Consider the following 20787-nt stretch of genomic DNA (forward strand, 5'->3'; position numbering starts at 1 on the left):
ATGGGTTCTATACCCACACATCTGGTGAGGCTTTTCACCACTGACCACAGGACAGGCTGCAGGGATGTCTCCCTGCACTTCCTCTCCTGCTTCCTCTTCAGCCTGCTGTTGGGCTCTCTCCTCCTCCTGGGTCTCCGCTTCTCCCTCCAGTACAGCCTGTTGGTCTGCGGAGTCATCTCAGGCTGCGCCGTCCTGCTCCTGACCTCGTCGCTCTTCGTCTCCCAGCGTGTGCGCTGCTTCGCGCTCCTCTTCCTCATCTCCTGCGCCCTCCAGCAGGGCCGCAACCTCCTCCTGGCGGCCGGCATGGGCCTGGTGCTCCTGTGGAACGTCAGCAACACCTTCCAGAACCTCCACCGCGTGGCCCAGAGCATCGTGTGCAACCTCGAGAACCAGGTGCACCTTCCGGACGCGCCCTCCTCGCCCTTGCAGACCCAAGTGAACATGATCCGGGAGACGTGCAAGAGAATGGAACATTTCCTTGACTTCGGTGTCGTTTCATTCGGAGTGGACATTAGAGTGTCCGGTCACGCTGAGTCAGAGGAGGCTCAGGAGAAGCTCCAGGAGGCCACACAGATGCTGAACGCCACGGCAGAGAAGGCAGAGGCCATCTACGACACGGTGAGCACCATCGGAAACAGGGTGGCACCGGGTATCAGTGTCCTCATCCTGGCCTTGATGACCATCCTGTTCCTCAAGATGCACAGACAAAACAAGAGGTACCTGAACTCCTACATCACCCCTGAGTTTGTGCGTTACGACGAGCAACAGAGGGCAGAGGGAAGGCCACACGTCCTGCCACTGACCAAGAAGGAGGCCAAGCGTCACCCATCCATCCCCTCCGCTAGGCCGACGCTCATTGACGGGATGAGCGTCCTGACATTCTTCATCCCGGTGGTCGTCCAGCTTCTCACCTGGTCTGCACTCATTGGCCTGGACGCCCTGCTCTACTGGATCATCCAGACGGTCAACAGGCACATGAGACAGTTCAGGCCCATTGATGTCCCACTGAGGGTAACTCTGAATGTAAGTAGGCCAGAGGTGGAAAGTAACGAAATACATTTACTCACGTTACTGTATTGAGTAGTTTTTCTGTGTATTTTGTATTTTTTAAGTAGTTTATAAAATCGGTATTTTAAATTTTACTTGATGACATTTTGAGTGAAGTATTGTACTTCGCTACATCAAAAATCCCATCCGTTACTTAAGTAAAAAAAAAAGACTAACGAAAACGGAAAGGGAGAAAAAAAAATCGCGCCCTAAACCATTAGCCTAGTGATAATGATCAGCATGTAAGAGAGGGGGAAAAAGTCCGCAACACCAGTATATGCTCCCAAGTTATAGTTTATAAGTCCACCCAGGATTAGATTGAGATGTGCGTGCGTTTTTTCCTCTTTATACAATGATCAGCATGTAGCCTACAACAGGACATGAATCAAGCTGGCGCCATGCAGTCTTTCTGAAAGTGATGGAGACTGGATCACGAAATGCATCAGATTAGCCTAACCTATGAAAGTGTATTTTCCGCTATTCCAATCGGTTGTCTCAGTTCGTTTTAGCACTAATGATTGCGGAGATATTTAAGCAAACACTATGGGATTTCGTGTTTTGACGTTTGTGCTCACCTTTCTTTGGAAAGAAGTTTATTAGCAGTTGTTTCCCCTCATTTTGATGTCTCTCTTTTTCCCTGTTTTGGCCTTTGTTTTTAATAACCTGACTTGGCTTTCTTGGAGAAAGACATTGCACCAGCAGCAAAACAATTAGCGGTCCACTACTAGCGATGCTCAACTAAATAAGCGAAAGATAGACTACCTTATGAATCGTGCAGGCGGACTACACCATTTAGCTCTTTAGAAAGGGAGAGTGAGAGTGACCTTACACAGTTTTCACTATGTTTTGTATACAAAATCCAGTCAGTCAAACTTTAAATTTCGTCTGACATTCATTTCGACATTTCATTTGGATGTTAAAATATTCTTGTAAAATAAATATATGGTGGAAATAAGTATTGAACGCTTATCCCCCCCCCCCCCCCCCCCCCCAGTAATTAGCCTAAACTTCCAGTGAGTCTATTCGAAATGTTCACCACACATTATATTAACACACATATAAAAAATCCAAACATAAGAGTTTTGTGTATTAAAGTGGAATGACACAGGGAAAAAAGTATTGAACGTGCCTACTGAAATTTCTTCAATACTTGGTGGAAAAGCCTTTGTTTGACAGCTTCACAGCTTCAAGACATTTCCTGTATGACAAAACTTATTGGTCGCAGTATCAGGTCTGATTTTGGCCCATTGTTCTAAACAGATTCCAGGGGTCCCTCTTGTGAATCCTGATCTTTAGTTACTTCCAGAACTATTTAAAGCTACATTGTGTATTTTTTTGAGTTAATTCTTAGCAAAAACCCTTTTGTTCTTTCAAAAATATGTGCTCATTCATGTGTAATTACTTCCACTTACTAATCAAAGTATTCTCGTAAGTGTAGAATCTGCTATTCCAAATACATACGCGCGAGTCGCGCGATGGCTGAATCCATGTTGCGCTTCCATCTTTGAAATACATTCGCCAACGAGGGACATTCCTGGAAATTCAAGCTTCGCCTTTCGCGCTTTTAGGCTACACTCAGCTGCACCGTGACGTATGGCAGGGGGAGATTAGTCTACTCCTGACTGCCGGCAGATTTGAAAGGTTGTTGAAGATGGAGGATCACACATATTCTCGAGGTCATGAAAAGGAGTCGCCAAGGAAGCGAAAACGAGAATTAAAAAGACAACGCGACAGGAAAAACAACAAGACCAAAGTAAATATTGGAGTGGCTTTTCCAAGATGGAAAGAGCTCATGAGGAGCAAGGATTTCAAAAGGGACGCCGAAGTTGCCTGCTTTCTTCTCGACAGGTAATTCGGCCTATTCGTGTAAACCTATACAGTCTATGGTGTAAATTCGAAGTTTTACAGTTGCTTGGCTAACTATAGCATAACGCTAGAATGACGTCTAGGATATTTTCGCGTTGATGAAAAAGGATTGTCTAGGCTATAACATAAATCTGTGTGCTGTGACGGATCAAAGGGAAAGGGCACTGTAAATTGTAGCCTAGTTATTTTTCATTGCTTTTGCTTTGTAGCCTACACAATGTATCCTAATCTGATAATGCTGGGGTAGCCAATTCCAAGGGTGACGTTTACCTCCTGAGGCCTGTCCTGTAGTCTTATTAATTTTAGACGTAGCCTACTAATTACTAGATTGTCTGAAGGGAAAGTTTTTTTACCTGTAGCCTACACCTGGGAATGGGGGAAGGGTAGACTAGTCCATTACACTTGTGAATGGAGGAAGGGTAGGTCATTACACCTAATGGGGGAAGGGTAGACCAGCCAGCCCAGAGACTGATCAGACTGGGGGTCAAAGTCATTATCATGCAGAACAATACAAAACTGAACTGACAGAACTGTTTTGATTGAACTTTAGTCAATTTACTGTATGTATATGAGGTGCATCTACCAAAATACATTTTCTTCACTGTCATAAAATGAATGCACTTTGTTTGTGGTTTAGTGAGACATTCAAACATACTGCTCTTTTTTGTCCAGCTATGAGAGAGAACTTCGAGCAGTCACATCAACACCACTGAAAGGAAAGCCCTCTAAAGTATTAACTCCAGCAGTGTCCAGCATCTCTAGTGGGACAGACAGGTCAGTCACTGCATGAAAACAATTGTGTTGACTCTATGTGATTGTTGTTTGATTGTGTTTGATAATAACAGAAATTATATTTTTAATAATTTGGTGTTTACCATTTTATGTACTGTCATATGTTGTGAAACACTCTGCTTATTTATTTCAGAGATGAGCATCTTGGCGCAATTGCAGAAGCCCCTGAAATTGAGAGCCTTGAACAGAGGTAACCCATCAATGCTCATAATGTCTATACCCTAACCCTACATGTGTTCTCTATTGTATATTTTCATGATATAAGCATTTATATATATTTTTTACAAAGCCTACATGACATGAGCATCGCGGAGGATGTGGATGAAAATGTGTTCAATGACCCCATGAACAGTGTGTAAGTAGTACACCCTATAGACATACCGGTATGTTACTATTTGTACTGTGTGGAAGTTCTTTTTTTCTAAATATGTTATTTCTTACAGAATCGACTGGACAGATGAAGGATCTGCATTCCATCAAAGAGATGATGGAGAGAGGGATGACAGCTCTGACGAAGAGTATCTTCCACCAATTTCTATACGGTGTGTGCTCATCTGTTGTTACTTGGCCATATTTTGTGTTGTGTTTTGTCATACATTTTTACATGGTGCCCGTGTGTTCTGCCTCCACAGAATGGGTGGAGCATTAAAGGCAGTGCAGACTGTTGACCATCTTCCTGTAATTGGGCTTGATGAAACTGTGCATGACCTTTCTGCTCATGAAGACCCTACTGACGAGCCCTTGCCCAGTGTTGAGTTGCCCAGTTACCCAGACCCTTTGAAGGTCCAATGTGTAGATGATATCATCTGTGTCCGAGCGGCAGTGTTGTATGAGACCTGCTTGAGGCAGCTTGTCACACTAATGAAGCTGCCGGTGGACAGATGTACAGGTGTTCTCAGGACTGGTCTGGTGTGTGATAGTGTTGCCCCCTTTCACATCAACATCACTTATAAGGGCACGGCAATGATTGCGGAATGGGTAAGTCCAGTCAGTAACAACATAATACAACTGGTACTGGTAGCAATACCAAGCACTTTTCTTGTGACAGCCAGTGTTGTATAATTCAAATCCATTTATCAATCTTCTCTGACTTTTAGGTATGTCCCAATGGACATAGCCTGTGGAGATGGAATTCGCAGCCTGTGATGAAGTTTGGGATGCAAGCTGGGGATTTCCTTCTATCCACCAACATTTTGTTGTCGGGGAACAACTATGGGAAGGTTTCCCTATTGTTTAAATTCATGAACATGGGCATGGTGAACCCAAACACATTTTGCACAATCCAAGACACATACTGTGTTGACGCAGTCAAGGAATACTGGGAAGAAAGGAATACCGAGGCCATCCGTCGCCTTCAAGGGAAAGACGTTGTGGTGCTAGGTATGTTGAAATGGTGCATGTATAAATTACTTGCAGCAATGACATATATTTATTATATAATCTTACTACGAAATATGCCTGGGTTTTTACAGGGGATGGCAGAAATGATTCACCAGGGCATTGTGCCCAGTACTGCAGCTACACCACGATGGAGCTTGACACCAAGGAAATCATTCATGTAGCAACAATAGACAAGCGGCATACATCGTGGAACTCCAACATCATGGAGAAGGAGGGATTTATCCAGACTGTGGACAAGCTTTCCAGAGAGATAAAGCTGGTGGAGATCTGCACAGATGCTCATATCCAGATTGGAGCCCTTATGAGTAAGTGCTCCTCTGATAACATATATGAATACAAATATTGCAAAAAGAGATGTTGTGAAATGCTATGATTTCCCACTTCACAGACCCAGATAAAGGCAAATACAAGGACCTTGGAATTCATCACAGTCTGGACATGTGGCACGGTGCCAAGAATCTGGCCAAGAAACTTGCTGCTGTAAGTTTCAAGACTCATGGGAATCATTGGCTGTAGTTTACTGTTGGGATGAAATATGCATTTTCTTAGCTCTCCATGGACAATTTCTGAAATACCTCAGTATTTTGTTTTTATTTCCCAAAGGCAGGGAAGGTGAAAGGACAGTCCATTCTCCTCCACTGGTTGAAGGACATCGTCAACCATTTTTGGTGGTGTTGCAAGACTGCTGACACCAAAGAGCAGTTCCTTGTAAGCAGGATTGTTATTGTACTGATTGTAGCTGGTAGCTTCCACTATATCTATATATATATTTGTACTATTGGGACCCTTTTCTGTATAACAATTTGTTTTATATATTATGTATTATATTTGTATTTTTTGCACAGGCACTTTGGATTGGCATTTGTCACCATGTCTGCAACATCCACACGTGGCAAATGGGAAGCTGCCAACACAGCGATCTGGGAGATGGGAAGGAGTGGATCGAGAGAGATTCTAAGTCTCACAAAGCCTTAGTGGACATTGTTTTCAACAAGCGTTGGCTGAAGGATGTCCACAAATATCTGCGTTTCAGGTATAGCATGTAACATTGTACACAAATTGTGTGTGTGTATGTATGCACACACTAATGTGGATGTGTGTGTGATTTCTTTTCTATTCAAACAGATCAACAGCAGACCTGGAGTCATTCCAGAACCATGTTCTGATGTATGCCAGTAAGCGCTTTGCTTTCACTCCCCCGGTTTATGAGGCAAGAGTTCTGCTGGCAGCTCTTGACTACAATTTCCACTGCAACAGACCAACAAGAACTACATCTGAGGGCAAACAAATGTAAGTTTAATACATGCAGTATTGTCTTGTAAAGTAAACCCACAGGCACACAGTGGTTTGGGATTGGTATGTGCTCTCCAGTTTGTCAGTTGTTGTAATGAGTAATTGACCTGTAATAGTTTACCTTTGTGCCATTACAGTTTCCGAAGACTGTACAACAAACATGCAAGACGATACAGCTTGTACGCCCTGAAATCTGAGAAAACATATGAATACATCTCAGAACTGCAGGGGAAAATTATAAACAAGAGACTCACGAGTGGAGTTGGGATGCCTCGAAAGAGGAGCCTTCGGCCCAATGACCCAAGAAGACTTGGTGTCGTCCCCCCTATACCTCCACCCCCTATATCAGAGCTGATGCGGACACAAGTCAGCAGAGGTCTTGGTATGTGATGCACTTGCCTTTGCCTGTAACTCAGTCTAGGCGAAATAGCACTGTACAGATTAATAACAATATGTTGAACTATAAAATGGTGTGTATGTCTAATGGCACCTCATGTCTTCCACAGGAGCAGCTTTCCAGGAGGCTGCGCATTTAGAATGATTCCTATTGCTGGTCCATGTTGCTTCAAAGGCACCATGAAAGGGTTGTGTAAATGGGTGTAAATACCATAATTTGTTACTTTCTGTAAATAAATATATATTGCAAATAACATTATTGACCATGTTACCGTCATTTGGTGTTTCAAAAGGTAAATTACTACAGCTCCTTTTTTATTATAAGTTTGTGGATGTAATGTATAAGAAATACAGCATGAATGGTCTCTTATAACAAAAATATTTTATTTTCATAAAAGCAAAATACACAGCAACTTGGGATCACTCTTTTATATTACCCTGTCCTAGAGACCCATGCAGCCAGAAAATGAAATGTCTGTAGGCAGCATATCTGAACACTCTTGTCACCTGGCTCTCTTACATAGCCTAATACTGTGATGTCCTCCCTGTGAATCCGGAGAAAACCTTCATCTAGGCAGTACTGTGTGAAGTGAGGCAGAAGGCTCACACAGGTTTTCTCTCGATCGGTTGGCATGTCTCTGCAGTGTGTACAGGTACACCAAGGCATCCCTGGCACAGGTGGGGGGATGACATGTCTGCGCTGATGCATCATCAATGCATCAAACACCAGACCAGGCTGCCTCGCTAGCAACTGTGTGGTGAGGTCCATGTGCTCTTGCAGGCTCATTCCATCCACAAATCTCTAAAGAAATAAGACACAAAAAATAAGATCAGATAGGCTTGTTTAGGTAGCAAAGTTAGATGGTTAGCAAAGTAGTAACAGTACTCTTGTCATTTTTCAAGTGTTTACACAAAATGAAGAATACTATGTGTATGGACAATGAAAAGGTGAAAGCATTTTCTATAGACCATAACGTAATCATATGTGTCATGATTTCACTGGCAGACAACACATCATGCAGTTGACTGGCAACAGCTAGAAATTGCTACATATAAACAATGGAGATACAAACAGGGAAGCTACACCAAGCGCGTAACTGAAGCGTTCCGTTCGCAACGCGTAAAATCAATTTTAGAAGAATGGTCTTTGTTTCTGGTGTATGCTAGTTGCAGCAGACGCAACGAAAACGAACGTGCCTGGTGCAGCTTCCGAGCTAATTTCGGTGTCATTGAATTGATACTGTTCAGAGAAATATATTAAAAACACAAACCTCCGTTGCTTCTCTCCGTTGTCTTTGAAGTTCTTCCACTCTCCCCTCGTCATCTTTGGAGAGTCTTCTTCTTTGCCTAGGAGGTCTCACCGATCCTCTGCCACCGGCTGTCTTTTGGCTTCTCTTTACCTTTCCCTCTTCATTTTACCTTTCCCTCGCACCTCCGTAGCATCGACTGATCTCTGACTCTGCTCACTGAGAAAAATAGTAGGCTACGCTGTAAAAACATTGCCTTACACTATTAATCTCGTACATACAGAATAAAGATAGCACTGATACTGTACTAACATTAGCATGCATTCGTTTGGGAATCTGATAGCTGATGCTAGCAATGAAATAGTAGCCTACCAAAATAACGAAAACGTAAAACTATTATTCACTTTACATAGAGGTCATAACCAACATGTTTACTGGCTATATAACTAAATGCAATGTGTAATGTTTTCTAAAGTAACCTCATCGCTGGAAGGAACACTGGACGAAGTCGTAGTAGGCTACTGGAAGCCATGTTAACCTTGGCATGAAACGGCCACCGTAGGAGTTAAAATGCGCTCGGAATGGGAGGGGCTAGAAAGTAATATTCAGTTGGTTGTCATATAGAATTTCACCGCTAGATGGGAGAAGTTCTTACACAATGTAGCTTTAATTGAATTGGCTGCCTCAAGTCTTTCTGGAGCTTTCTCCGAGTGGTCCTTGGCTCTTGGAATTGACTATCCTTCTGACTTCCTGGTCAGAAATATTACGAGGAGATCCTGTGCATGGCCGGTTGATGATGCAGTGATGTTTCTTCCACTTGCAGATAATGGCTCCCATGCTGCTAACTGGAAGATTCTGATGTTTTGAAATGCATCTGTAACCAGTTTCATTGATATGTTTTGCCACAATAAGGTTGCAAAGGTCTTGGGAGAGCTTTTTGCTTTTATCCATCATGAAATGTTTCTTGTGTGACACCTTGGTAATGAAAAACCTTTTTATAGCCCATCAATATGTAGGCTACTAACCAAGCTTATATTAATTTGCACAGATAGAAAGGATAACTACTCTCTATACAGATTCCAGCTCGTTCCTTCCCTTTCCTTGCCTTAGTGCTTTTTCTTAGCGTGTTTAATACTTTTCCCCTGTGTTATTCCACTTCATTACATGACTCTACTTATGGAGTTGTTTGGATTTTTTATGTGTGGATTACCTGAGTTATTACTAATGCCTGGTGAAAATGTTGTGCCCCCTGTATTCCACTTTTCACGGGCCCTCTCCTCCATTGGGGCCCTATACTTCCCACTTCCCCCCCAGTACGACGCCCTTTAATCTGCTGAACCTTCTGCTCGTTTCCAAATATAAAAAAAACTCTCTGCAACTCAATATTGGCCTGCCTGCCTCAGCTGCCTGTGAGGGGCTTTTCAGTTGTGCTGGATTACTGTTCACTGCAAAGCGACCCAAGGATGAGTGCAACTAATTTGAAAATCAACTACTGCTCAAACTTAAAGGAGAACTCCGGTGATTTTTCACATAGATCTCCATTTCTCAACGTCCTTTTCAGGCAAGCACCTCCACTCGGCGGCCATATTGCAACACTTTTTGGGCACTTATCGTGCATTTATTTCAGCAGAAATGCGTGTGCGTAAGGCTTCACGACACCAATCTTGCTCCAGCAGCGAGATCACAACAGATGATTGGCACGATGTCTTCACAGCACACCACATGATTGACTCAATGTATTTTACAACACACCACATGATTCACTCAATGTATTCACATGTCGACGTTTTGTCACGGAAGGGTTGTGATATGTGTAGACATATGATGTGTAGACAACTGCCATATTAGCGTTACAAACTAACCCCATGCATTACTATGGAGGATTTTTTGAGTGCTGTATCTCCTCATTAGAAAGTCTTTGGTAAAACTGGTTATTCTGGTACCCCCCCCCCCCCAAAAAAAAAAAAGTAACTAAGTAACTTTTACTTAAAGTACATTTTAAATGAACTACTTTTTACTTTTACTTGAGTACTTTTTTAGATCGGTATTTTAACTTGTACTTAAGTAATATTTCATCAAGGTATTGGTACTTTTACTTGAATACAATATTTTCGTACTTTTTCCACCTCTGAAGTAGGCCAGCGAACATAAGTGCAGGGGCCCCAACACAAGCTTTTTAATACATGCATAAATGTAAATACATACATTTAGGCAACGTAGATATGTAATATCATTTTTCATGTGCACCTATTCCTTTACATTAACAACACATCTATGTACGTGCAGTTTTTGTTAGGTATGCTATGAGGTGCATAAATGTGCAAAACCGAGGCATGATTCAAAGGGAACCATTGGTAGATAGATAGATATATACTGCCCTACAAAGGCAAAAGGCAGTAACTGACCAGAGTGTCAAACTGAGAAAAATGACTTTAAAGTTTTTTGTTTTGTCTACACAAATGTATTATAGGTAGAGCAATGAAAATCTGGTGAATTGTTGCCCTGATGAAGAAATGTGTGTATATAAAAAAAACTTGTGCTCAAAGTTGACCTTTGACCCTTATTTGTCAGATACTGTACTCTGCCTTTGTATTATGTACTAAAAATAAGGAGTCGTGCAAAGGCAAAAGGCAGTAACTGACATATAATCAATATTTGCTACCAAAGGCAGAGTATGGTAACTGTACTTGTACGTCGAAGAACAAAGCCAAAGAACAGTAACTGCAGTTGTGGCTCTCTGCCATGGTTGCTTGTATGGTTTTGGGAGTTACGGTGAACACAACCCTCTATTTTTTTAAAAAAACAGTCAAATTGAGTATAGATTTTTATCCACATGATAAAGGAAGTCTTTAATATCCCAAAAATGACATTAACTCATTTTCGACCAAAAATGCAGTTACTGCCTTTTGGCTTTGTAGGGCAGTATACTTTATTGATCCCCAAGGGGAAATTCAAGACTCAACTACTTAGTAGATCTAAAGGAAAGTTACATTATTGAACAACGCATTGAGGATTTAATGAGACCCTTTTCTTTTTAGGGGTCTCCAAAGACCTTCTCCTACTCCATTGAGATGTTCAAGAAAGAGTGCCTGCCCCAGCCCACCATCCTCCTCTCTCAGTCGCTAGCTCCGCTGTCCGTCATCCTGGTTGTCCTGGCGATCATGGGCCTGCTCTCCCCCAAGTTCCTCCAAGCCAAGATACTGCTGATCGAAAGATTCTATGGTGACTCCTCAGCAGATAGGGTCCAACACCTGCATGCTAAGATTGTTCGCAAGAGGTCCAAAAAGAAACTGAAAGCTATGAAAGTTGTGAGCTATGCAACGAATGTAAGTGCCTTTACAGTAATTAGCTTTCACAGCAGCAGTCATCCCTAGGTTTTAAGTATTACAATTGCATTTCTCAGAAGCTTGTATTATGTATTATTAGAATTAAAGTATTGGTTAAATGTTACATTTGTGACATGCAAAGGAAGGGATGAGGACAGCAGTTTAATTACACTATTGCCATTTTTACCAAATATGATGGCACTGCTTTATTTGTATATTTATTGTGTAATTGTTTTCATTATTGATCATTGTTATTCTGTTGACATTAGTGTCATCATTACTATCCTTAATGTAACATTAACAACTTTCTATAACTGTTTATTGTTCATTTTAACTATCGCATTGTTGTAATAAGTTGATTTGGACAAAAGCATCTGCTAAATTACATAAACATAGACATAAACAAAAACATTTCTGTCAAACGTTTTTTGCTTTTTTTTGCAGGTGAAATTCTGGTTTCCCATATTTTTTCCAAAGAAAATGGATGATGGTCTTCAACTTCGTGACAATCCAAGGTCGTAACCATGAAGTCAACATGGGGGGGGGGGGGGGACAAAATGTGCATGCCGTGTGAAATCAGTTTCTGCGATCCTATTATATGCACAGTTTCATGGGGTGATATGTTTATATGTTTTCTTTTAAACAATACTGTCTAATAATACTGTTTTTCTAATTTTCATGTGCCATTATACCTTATGCCATTGAGGGCTGAACAAATTACAACCAAAACGATAATCATATTAACATAACATAAAACTGTGCATTGGAATAGAGTGCAATCTGTGCATTGGAATTTGGTCGAAGTAGCAAATATTCAAAAACTTGGTTGTGCAACATCTGCATGTGCTTTTTGGGTCTGCTTTTGTATGGCTATATTACCATGGTTCCATGTGATCATGTAATGCATTCAGAGCAAGGAGAAAGGGGGGGGGGGGTGATGATGCCAATTGGGCAGGGATAGACAGTGGCATGCGATGAGTAAAGGAGCAAAAATTGACTTATCTAGTTACATTTAGCTTAGTCTAGGGTGCCCTTGTTCAACTTAAATAGAGCACTGATCTAATGCTACAGAAGAGGAAGGGCGGAGAGAAAAGGCAGTGCATAATTTCTCAGAAATAATGACCGGATAATGATCTGTACATCCGCTTTTGTATTCTACAACTTTCACATATATTAAGTTATGGCTCAAAAGAGGATTATTGTGCAAGTCAAATTAGTGTTTTTCTGGCAATTCTCTGTAATCAAGTTTCTTCACTTAACCATCATCTCTCACCTCTGCATTCCGTTTCTCTGTCAGATATTTAACCATTTTCCAGTTTGTAACAAGTGATTATTTTGCACAACAGTGAGTGATACTACTGTAGCCTGCCAATTTATGTCTTGATATTGTGGGGGACATTTTGAGCATTTTTTAATATTGGGGAGATGTGTCCCCCTCAAAGTATATTATGATTATGGCCTTGTGACAATCTATAGATGATAACTGCATATGCATTTGCAATAACATTTCACATTTCTGCGTATACTTTTTGCTTATAATTCTGCATGTTATCAGTGGAAGAGTTCAGTACTAACAAACTAACTCATAAACATGTTTAACTTTGTATGACTATGCTGTCTGCATTTATTAATTTAGATAGTTAATTTAGTCCATTGTCATGCCAGAAAATTCTCACTTTTGTAATCGCATTAAACTTGACATCAATTGTCATTGTCTTCTTTGTCTCTGTATTTTATCATTTGACAAATGAAGAACTGAAATTTTAAGAAAAGAGAAGCCATATCCAAATATACATTCACCCATCTACAGAATAATGTGCATTGTCCTTCTGCTGGTGTGCTAAGGTTTCTTCTTTGAAGCATTCAGACCTACACATCCTGCAAGAAATTAAGCTGTAGGCCTATCCACATAATCATTGTGAAAATGACTGAACTATACGTCCGGCTATGCTGATGTTTGCTGCTATAAGAGAGACGCTTTCTAAAACTGGCAACAAAGACAATTTTGAGCGTTGGAGTGATAAGCTGCCTGGTTTAGCTGCAGTGGTGTAAACGTGAGGCAATAGGTACACAGTATACACACGGTGTATCTGTGGCGAAGAAGTGTGCATCTGACACTGTTTGGCTGGCTGTGCTGGAGTGCAATCTATAGATAGATGAAAATAGTTTACTATTTTTCCTCAGTGAGTTCCTCCCATGCCGTTCCTCTTTATCCTTCTGCGAACAGCAAGATTTCCACACTGCAACATCCGTTTTTCTAAAAAAATGGACATTGAAGTTGATGATGAACAAGAACTAAAATGTGTTTAGAGGCCCACTGCGGCCAGTTGTAAGTGGTGTTATGACCTTGTTGTCTTGTCTAACAGTTGATGAAAAAGGATTGCATGCACAAAGTGACACAATAATTTGCACAAGTTAACTTGATTAGCTGGTCAAAACACGGAGAGTACAGTACTTCCAGATCTGAGATGAGCTTCTCCATTACACCACAGAGTGTCGTCTGTGTACCACACATCATCATGGCCGAAAAACAAGGCCCTCTAGTGTCAAATATGCACAGAACACTGTGGATGATGTGTAAAGGAGTAATATTTACGTTGAAGGAAAAGTAACTCCCTCACCGTCCATGTTTCTTAAGCAAAATGTTTGCTGGAATAGTGCATTGGCTCGGTCTGAGCCACTTTCTGTCATTAGAACCTATGCATGACCACCAGGCAGACACACATACGACAGCCAGAGGAACGTGAGAAGAGCTTCACTGAATATGTGTAAGTGTAGTATATTATAATCAAGGACTACACTGTTAATGTCCATTTGCTGATGGAAAAATAAAACATGAAATATCGCAAAGTAAAGTTGGGTCAAGGTAAAAATATTCAAATTGAATCATTTGAAAACATCTTAATATCATCTAGATACCCCTAAAGGAGACTCCCACCACATAACTGATTTATGAATGCTGTTTTTATTTCCTTAGTGCAGTAAACAATTACATATATATATTTATTTATTTATATTTATTCTTATTGTATCAACACCATATCACTTAACAAAAAAGCACAAGACAGTTAAAACATGCTTCTCAAGTAACCGCTACTGAAATTAAAATTAATAAGAATAATAAATATACACACACTCACACAATTGTTCTCAGTACCAAAACATTGAGGTTACCAAACAGTAACAAAAACAAACAAACAAACATAAAACAATAAATACAACGGACATCAGTGGCCATTTTGAAAACCATGTAAAGTCCTTAGAAACTGTATTTTCTCAAATTCACTTTTTTCCCTTGTAGAAACAGAAATGGCTCCACACCGTGTGATACTGCGTAGGGCAGGGCTGTCGTTACCTTTCAGGATCACGAGACAACCTCCACAACACCGAAATGTAAGACGGCGTGGTAGCACAGGGAGGCCAAGATCACACAGTTTTCCCCCACACAGCTGCCATCTCGTACCTTGAAATACAAACCCTTACCTTTACAGTTAGAATGAAATGTGAAATAATAATTTAAAACGGGAGGGAAAAAATAAAAGGAAAACAAAATACAGACATTTCTTCCAGGTTCAACTGTCCTAATAGTACCAACTTGAGTCGTTTTGGCTGAAATCTCTCTAAACAGTGTTAAGGACAAAATTGAAAGAGCAACACAGCCTTACCCCTCATCATACGTATCGGTCCACTTAAGGAGTTTCAAACCCACCTTGACCTAAGCTTCAAACTTTTCCGTACATAAGCTGTCATTCTCCACTCCAGAGAAAATACGTAAAAACACTCAAATATTGCACAGTGGCTTGTAGTGTTCAGGGCTAGCAGAGAGATTCTGGGAATAAGACGGTCACTGAATATGGGTAATGTATCATCTGTATCGTACCAAAAGTTCCGAAAAGACATTTAATATCCTTAATATCCTTACATTTCTTCTTAACTTTCCTATAGCTTTGTCACAAATCACTGGGCACTCTGAGCTTCTCTGACCAGTAAGCCCACTGACAATGCCCATCAAGGCATTAGGATAGGGAGAACTCAGAGAAAGATAGAAAGAGCGAAGCAGAGGATTAGGGGTGGGGTGGGGTGGGGTGGGGTGGGGTGGGTGTACAACTGTATGGGACAGTCAGTCAGCCAGCTAAGCTGAGTTGGGGGGGTTTCAGCAGAGCAGCAGGGCCTCGTCGTCGCTCGTCTCCGTCTTGGCGGTGGCCTCCAGGCAGGCGTCGGGGATGCGGGCGGTGTGCACCATGCCGCAGTGTTCGCATGGCCCGTCCCGACCCGCCAGCGGCCGGCCTCGGAGTGTGGCCGAGGCCAGCAGGGGGCCCACGCTGACTAGCTCGGAGGGGCTGGACAAGCCCTCCAGCAGGGGCCTTGAGCAGTCGCCGCCACAGCCGCCGCCGCCGCCGTCCGAGAGCGCCACCGAGGGCACGTCGGCGACGGGGATGAGCAGCTCCACATCGTCCTCCTCCTCCCGCTCGCTACCGCCACCAACGGAGGTGACGGAGCCGTGCTCCAGCTGCCTCAGGGGGCTGTGGTTGGGCCCGGCGCCCCCCGACCCGCTCCGGCCGGAGCCTCCGCCACTCCCGCCGGAGGAGCGCGTGAGGGAGAAGCGAACCCAGCGCAGGCCGCGGGTCATCCTGCTGAGGGCGCTGCTGAGCTGGCTCCGGCCGCCCGGACTGCTGCCGCCGCCGCTGCTGCTGTTGCTGTTGCTACCGCCGCTGCTCATCGATGACGTCGAGATCGAACGCTGGGGCAGCGCCGATGTCGTTATCGTCCCGGAGCTCTCCGACAAACTCTCGACCAGACTGCTCTCCCGACCGGACAGCTGGGGCAGGCTGGTCGTCACGGATACGATGGCCTCCACGGCAGCGGTGGGTGGGGTTTTCTGAGGCAGGGGAGCCGCGGGTCCAGTTCCCCCTCCGCCGCCCACTGCTCCGACGGTGTCGCGGCGCTGAGTCGGGTGCTCGCTCTCCGTGTCGGTGTCGTCCGAGTCGAGGGGCAGCAGGCCGCGGTGAGAGCCCAGCAGGACTCCGGGTTCCCGGGTAGAGCCTGCACCATTGCCACCGCCGCCGGTCCCGGCGCCTGAGCCATCGTCCGTCTCAGCGGAGACCAGCGCCAGGGAGCCGGAGCGCCGCGAACGCGTGAAGTTGAAGAGGCGGCGCCAGATGTTGCGGTGGCGGCCGGAGGTGGGCAGGCGGATGGAGGTGAAGCCGAGCTGCGAGCGCACGGCCAGACGCAGGTTCTCCAGGACCGAGGCCTACAGATTAACACACAACACACGTGCAGATTAACGCTAATCCCAATCCCATAAAGCACATAGATGAGAGTTGAAGAGCCGGATGATGAAGCACTCAGTTATATTTAGATACAGATCATGAGAAGAGCATTTGCCACAATAAACGTTTTGTACTACAGCTAAATTTATCTGTTCTAATTTAATGCTACATTAACTTCATACCACACTCAATGATCTAGATTAATTATTGGAAAAAAGCATTTATTGTTGAAGTGGAATCTGAGCTAGAGATGTGTGTACATATAAACTCACCTGGTTGCCAGAGCAGACAGGGAAGTCCTCCACGGGTGGGATGAGCCCCTGGGCAATGAGCTGACCGTAGGACGGGGGCGCCTCTCTCCTCAGCAGCTCGGCCTCCACTCTGGACAGCTGTGTCTCAAAAGACCTGAGGGGACGACAGCTGGGTTAACCACATGGAACATGCCCGACTTCCCCCACATTACTGCCCTCTCTCCCTGAACGCTAAAGATCCTGAAGCGCTTTTTTTTCTTCTCATTTTGATATTTTCCACAATCCAAAATGCCACACTAAATATCCCACATGCACGCTTTCCACTTACGCATTCATTTCAAATAGTCTCTTACAGCCCCTCTCAAGAGTGCAGAGTCCTCTGCAAATCCATACCAGATTCTGTCCTGTTAAACAGTTGTGGACTACATTGCTATTTCCATTCGCCAAACAACCATAGCCTGTCACATCGGTCAGTGTAGCGCGTCCTCCCACCCATAGGTGCTGCATTTTCCATGACCCTAATAGGAATCCCCTCCATCTTTTAGAAACCTCATAGGCTTATCTTAGACAACCAGTTACAGGTGAAGTGAACTGGGCCTGTGATTGGCAGAGACACAGGTCCAAATGGGCCAGCGACAGGCCAAACTACTTGCCTGGCATATTTGTTTTCCTTGTACACGGCCATCAGGCCATTGCTTAATGCTTATGCTGCACCATGAATGTCTGCAGAACTGAAATGTCTCACCTGCGCTCGAACATGCGCAGCGAGTAGAGCTTGCAGGTGCAGCCCAGCGCGATGACCAGCAGCAGGCCGCAGATGAGGCTGCCGATGACGGCGGCGGTGATGACGCGCGTGGGCACCACCACGGGGCAGCTCTCCTCGTCGCTGCCGTCGCCGCAGTCGTCCTGCGCGTCGCACACCCAGCTCTCGAACACGCAGCGGTTGTTCTTGCAGTGGAAGTTGCCCGGCTGGCAGAAGAAGCAGTTCTTCTCGTCCGAGCCGTTGGGGCAGCGGTTCTGGTAGTTGCAGCGGTCCGAGCGCGGGTAGCAGGCTCCGTTGCGCGAGCACGGGAACTCGTCCTCCTGGCACGTGCTGCAGTTGAGCTCGTCGCGGCCGTTGGGGCAGTGCCAGTAGCCATCGCAGCGCTGCGCCTCCGTGTAGCAGCCCCAGTTGCCCCCGCACGGGATCTCCCACGGCAGGCAGAAGCCGTCCACCTGAGGGAGGGCAACAAAGAGAAGAGATAAAGGAGAAGATCATCACTATGGCTGACAACACAAAGTGTTGTAAACACAAATGCCAATACACATTATTCACATAAGATGTGTTTGGGGGACAGACTAAATTCAATGCAAAAGTCAAAGTCTAATGATAACGACAGTTAAGATTACCTACATGGACATTGTGTGTTAACAAAATGCTCTACACTGCTACAGTACCTATAAGTTAGCATAGTCAGTCAGAGAGAATTCTTGAAAATGTCTAGCCTTAACAAAAGAAATGAGTTGCGAATGAGTAAGATAGCCTACTAAACATCACCCTTGGGACATGATACTATTTCCGTGAGCTCTCAGGTCCCAAATCCGTCTGCTCTCGTTCCGTCGCAGTCTGCCCCCTTTTCCCAAAAGACCAAAGCCTCAAAAACCACAACCCACACACACGCTCTCAATCCTAAAACACTGGCTTATGCCTGTAGCCCTTTGTTTTCCCCTCACTCACCTGGTAGGTGACGTTGAATCCGCGAGCCGCGTTGACCTTGTCCGCGTAGAAGTGTATACGGAGCTGACCTGACGACGACACCACGGAAAGTGGGGCTCTGGCGTCGAACGCCGTCAGCACGCGGAGCAACCGCCGCGGGTTCTCCTCCAGGCCGTCGTAGACCTTGACGTAGTCGCCGTAGCCCGTGCCGTCCAGCTTGAAGTCGACGAAGCGCAGCACCACTTTGCGCCGGTCGCCCGTGTCGATGAGCCACGTGCAGTTGCTGCCCGGCGGGTAGAAGTCCGGGTAGTTGGGCGAGCTGAACGCGCCGTAGAAGGTGCGCAGGCGCTCGCCGCACGCCGGCACGTCGCAGTCGATCTCGTCGCCCAGGTCCTGGCAGTCGATGCTGCCGTCGCACTTGAGCGACTCGGGCAGGCAGGTGTAGATGCGCGTGTAGCGGGACAGGCACGGGAACTGGTTGTAGGCGCACGGCTGGAACGAGAAGAGCGCCGACGGGTCATTGGGCGCCGCGCACAGCTCCTCGTCAGAGTTGTCGCCGCACTCGTCCATGCCGTTGCACTTCCACGCCTCGGGCAGGCACTTGCCGTTGGCGCAGTGGAACTGGTCCGGCTCACACGCCAGCTCCTCAGACTTCCCTGCGAGTGTGTAAAACATTGGAGTGAGGTTTAGTGGATGTGGGTGGAAAATCTGAAATTGCTTTCTTTTTTTATTAAGTCTCAACCTCCCAGGCCCGTCCCAATAAAAGGAATCTACAGCACTATTTCCTATTTTCCTTCCTTCCTGCACACTGTGCTACAAACTGAATGCAAATGAAACACAATATTTCAATAACATGTATTTTGAACTATGGTATCATTTCCATAATAGTAAAATTTTTATTAGTGCACAACAGTAACCTCAATATGAAGCTCTCCAAAAGCCAGGAACACCCATGAAGAAAGAGTATGGCTTCATATTGCATTGGAGTTGAGAACTTAATATATTGCTGTATATCAAAATTAGATTTTATTCTGTACGAAGCTCTAAGCTTCCAATTAAATTGAGTAATCTCTCTTATTTCTATTTGATCCTCAGGCTAAATCCAAAAGCCACAAACATGTTGGTTTTACAGTAAATTGTGGAATTCACTGCTATGTGAAGCTCTAAAAAAACTGGGCGGCTTTAATAGAAAACATTCTTGCTGACTACATAAAAAAATAAAGTTTAACTCCAATTTTAATTCAACCAAAATGTCAGAGCTGTAATTGTCATAATTGCTATAAATCTGAGAGGGTAGCATTTTAAAAGCGAACTGGCATGCACACTTTTGAGAGGTCACTGAGTTTCTGCCGCCACAAAAAGTGAACTTGACATTTGTTTCTTCGCATTTGAACGCATTTTGAACAAAAGCTTTATTGTGCTGCAGTTCTCAAAAAAGGTCCTTTTTCAGCGCTCTACAAGAGCATCTTTGTGGCCGCTTAATGATGATGTACAAAATCTTTGTAGGCAATTATTATGTCGCGATGGGAAGAATAACACTCTAGACTGTTGTGCTAGTGGAACTGAAATGGGGAAAGGAAAAAAAAAAAAAATCACTCAACATTTCTAGTAGGCATGTTTCTGTGCATCCTGTCATTATAGCAACCACAGACATGTAAAGTTACAAAAAAAAATAATTGGTTGTCCTGAAAACAAGCCAAAACAACTTGCTAGAGAAATATATAGTTTTACCCTTCCAGGCTTCTGTAGTTTACTGGTAGTGTGGTATCAGTAATGTAGTGGAGCGAGCTGCCAGTGACGGTTGAGTGAAGGGAGAAAGTGAGGGAAGGAGAAAGTGGGAAAAGGGATAATAAAAGAGAGTGGAACTGGAAGAGTGAAGAAAGACTGTGATCTCGGTCTCAGAGAGAGAGAGAGAGAGAGAGAGAGAGAGAGAGAGAGAGAGAGAGAGAGATGAAAGTCAATGGCATGTCTGCACTAAGAGAGGTTAGAAGGTTAGAGCAGGAGCTGAGAGATGTTGAAGTTGAAAAGCAAGGAAGGTAGCAAGAGTTAAGAGACAGCAATGTGTGTGTGTGTGTGACAGAGAGAGAGAGAGAGAAAGAGAAAGAGAGAGAGAGAGAGTGAGTGAGACAGAGGGCAAAGCAGAAAAGAATGACAGAGTCAGAGAGTGAGAGAGACAGGGTGAAGTGTGGACAGGACACCAGA

The 20787-nt window shown here is 44.2% G+C and overlaps 3 protein-coding genes across 3 annotated transcripts in view; 2 read left to right on the forward strand and 1 right to left on the reverse strand.

The window, feature by feature from the left end:
• LOC143140818 (dendritic cell-specific transmembrane protein-like) lies at nt 1–14696 on the forward strand. The gene is made up of 3 exons (XM_076301934.1): nt 1–1023; nt 11081–11368; nt 14670–14696. Exons 1-3 carry the CDS (start codon nt 1–3, stop codon nt 14694–14696), a joined length of 1338 nt encoding a protein of 445 aa, XP_076158049.1.
• On the forward strand, nt 2363–8704 carry LOC143140436 (uncharacterized). Its single transcript, XM_076301334.1, has 14 exons — nt 2363–2895; nt 3586–3687; nt 3839–3895; nt 3995–4060; nt 4149–4247; nt 4338–4683; nt 4803–5085; nt 5178–5411; nt 5495–5586; nt 5710–5814; nt 5952–6139; nt 6232–6396; nt 6537–6781; nt 6906–8704. Exons 1-14 carry the CDS (start codon nt 2699–2701, stop codon nt 6938–6940), a joined length of 2214 nt encoding a protein of 737 aa, XP_076157449.1. The 5' UTR covers nt 2363–2698; the 3' UTR covers nt 6941–8704.
• Nucleotides 14338–20787, reverse strand: part of lrp12 (low density lipoprotein receptor-related protein 12) — a 14132-nt gene continuing 7682 nt past the window's right edge. Inside the window, exons 5-8 of the mRNA XM_076301915.1 lie at nt 18607–19241; nt 17635–18104; nt 16911–17043; nt 14338–16619 (exon numbers count right to left, since the gene is read on the reverse strand). Of these exons, the coding sequence (XP_076158030.1) occupies nt 15522–16619; nt 16911–17043; nt 17635–18104; nt 18607–19241 (2336 nt within the window). The 3' untranslated portion in view covers nt 14338–15521. The remainder of the gene's footprint in view (nt 16620–16910; nt 17044–17634; nt 18105–18606; nt 19242–20787) is intronic.

Source organism: Alosa pseudoharengus, unplaced genomic scaffold (genome assembly GCF_046254945.1).
Source record: "Alosa pseudoharengus isolate Yale_2024_CS ecotype anadromous, Long Island Sound unplaced genomic scaffold, YU_APseudo_1.1 YU_APseudo_1.1_scf_23, whole genome shotgun sequence".
Classification (NCBI taxonomy): domain Eukaryota; kingdom Metazoa; phylum Chordata; class Actinopteri; order Clupeiformes; family Clupeidae; genus Alosa; species Alosa pseudoharengus.

Excerpts from the sequence above, each read along its gene's own strand:
- LOC143140436 (XM_076301334.1), top strand. The coding sequence starts at position 2,699 with ATGGAGGATCACACATATTCTCGAGGTCATGAAAAGGAGTCGCCAAGG. Across the intron at positions 5,086-5,177 it reads GAAAGACGTTGTGGTGCTAG|GGGATGGCAGAAATGATTCA; the intron begins GTATGTTGAAAT and ends GGGTTTTTACAG. Across the intron at positions 5,815-5,951 it reads ACACCAAAGAGCAGTTCCTT|GCACTTTGGATTGGCATTTG; the intron begins GTAAGCAGGATT and ends TTTTTTGCACAG.
- LOC143140818 (XM_076301934.1), top strand. The coding sequence starts at position 1 with ATGGGTTCTATACCCACACATCTGGTGAGGCTTTTCACCACTGACCAC. Across the intron at positions 1,024-11,080 it reads CACTGAGGGTAACTCTGAAT|GGGTCTCCAAAGACCTTCTC; the intron begins GTAAGTAGGCCA and ends TTTTCTTTTTAG. Across the intron at positions 11,369-14,669 it reads TTGTGAGCTATGCAACGAAT|AAACAGAAATGGCTCCACAC; the intron begins GTAAGTGCCTTT and ends TTTCCCTTGTAG.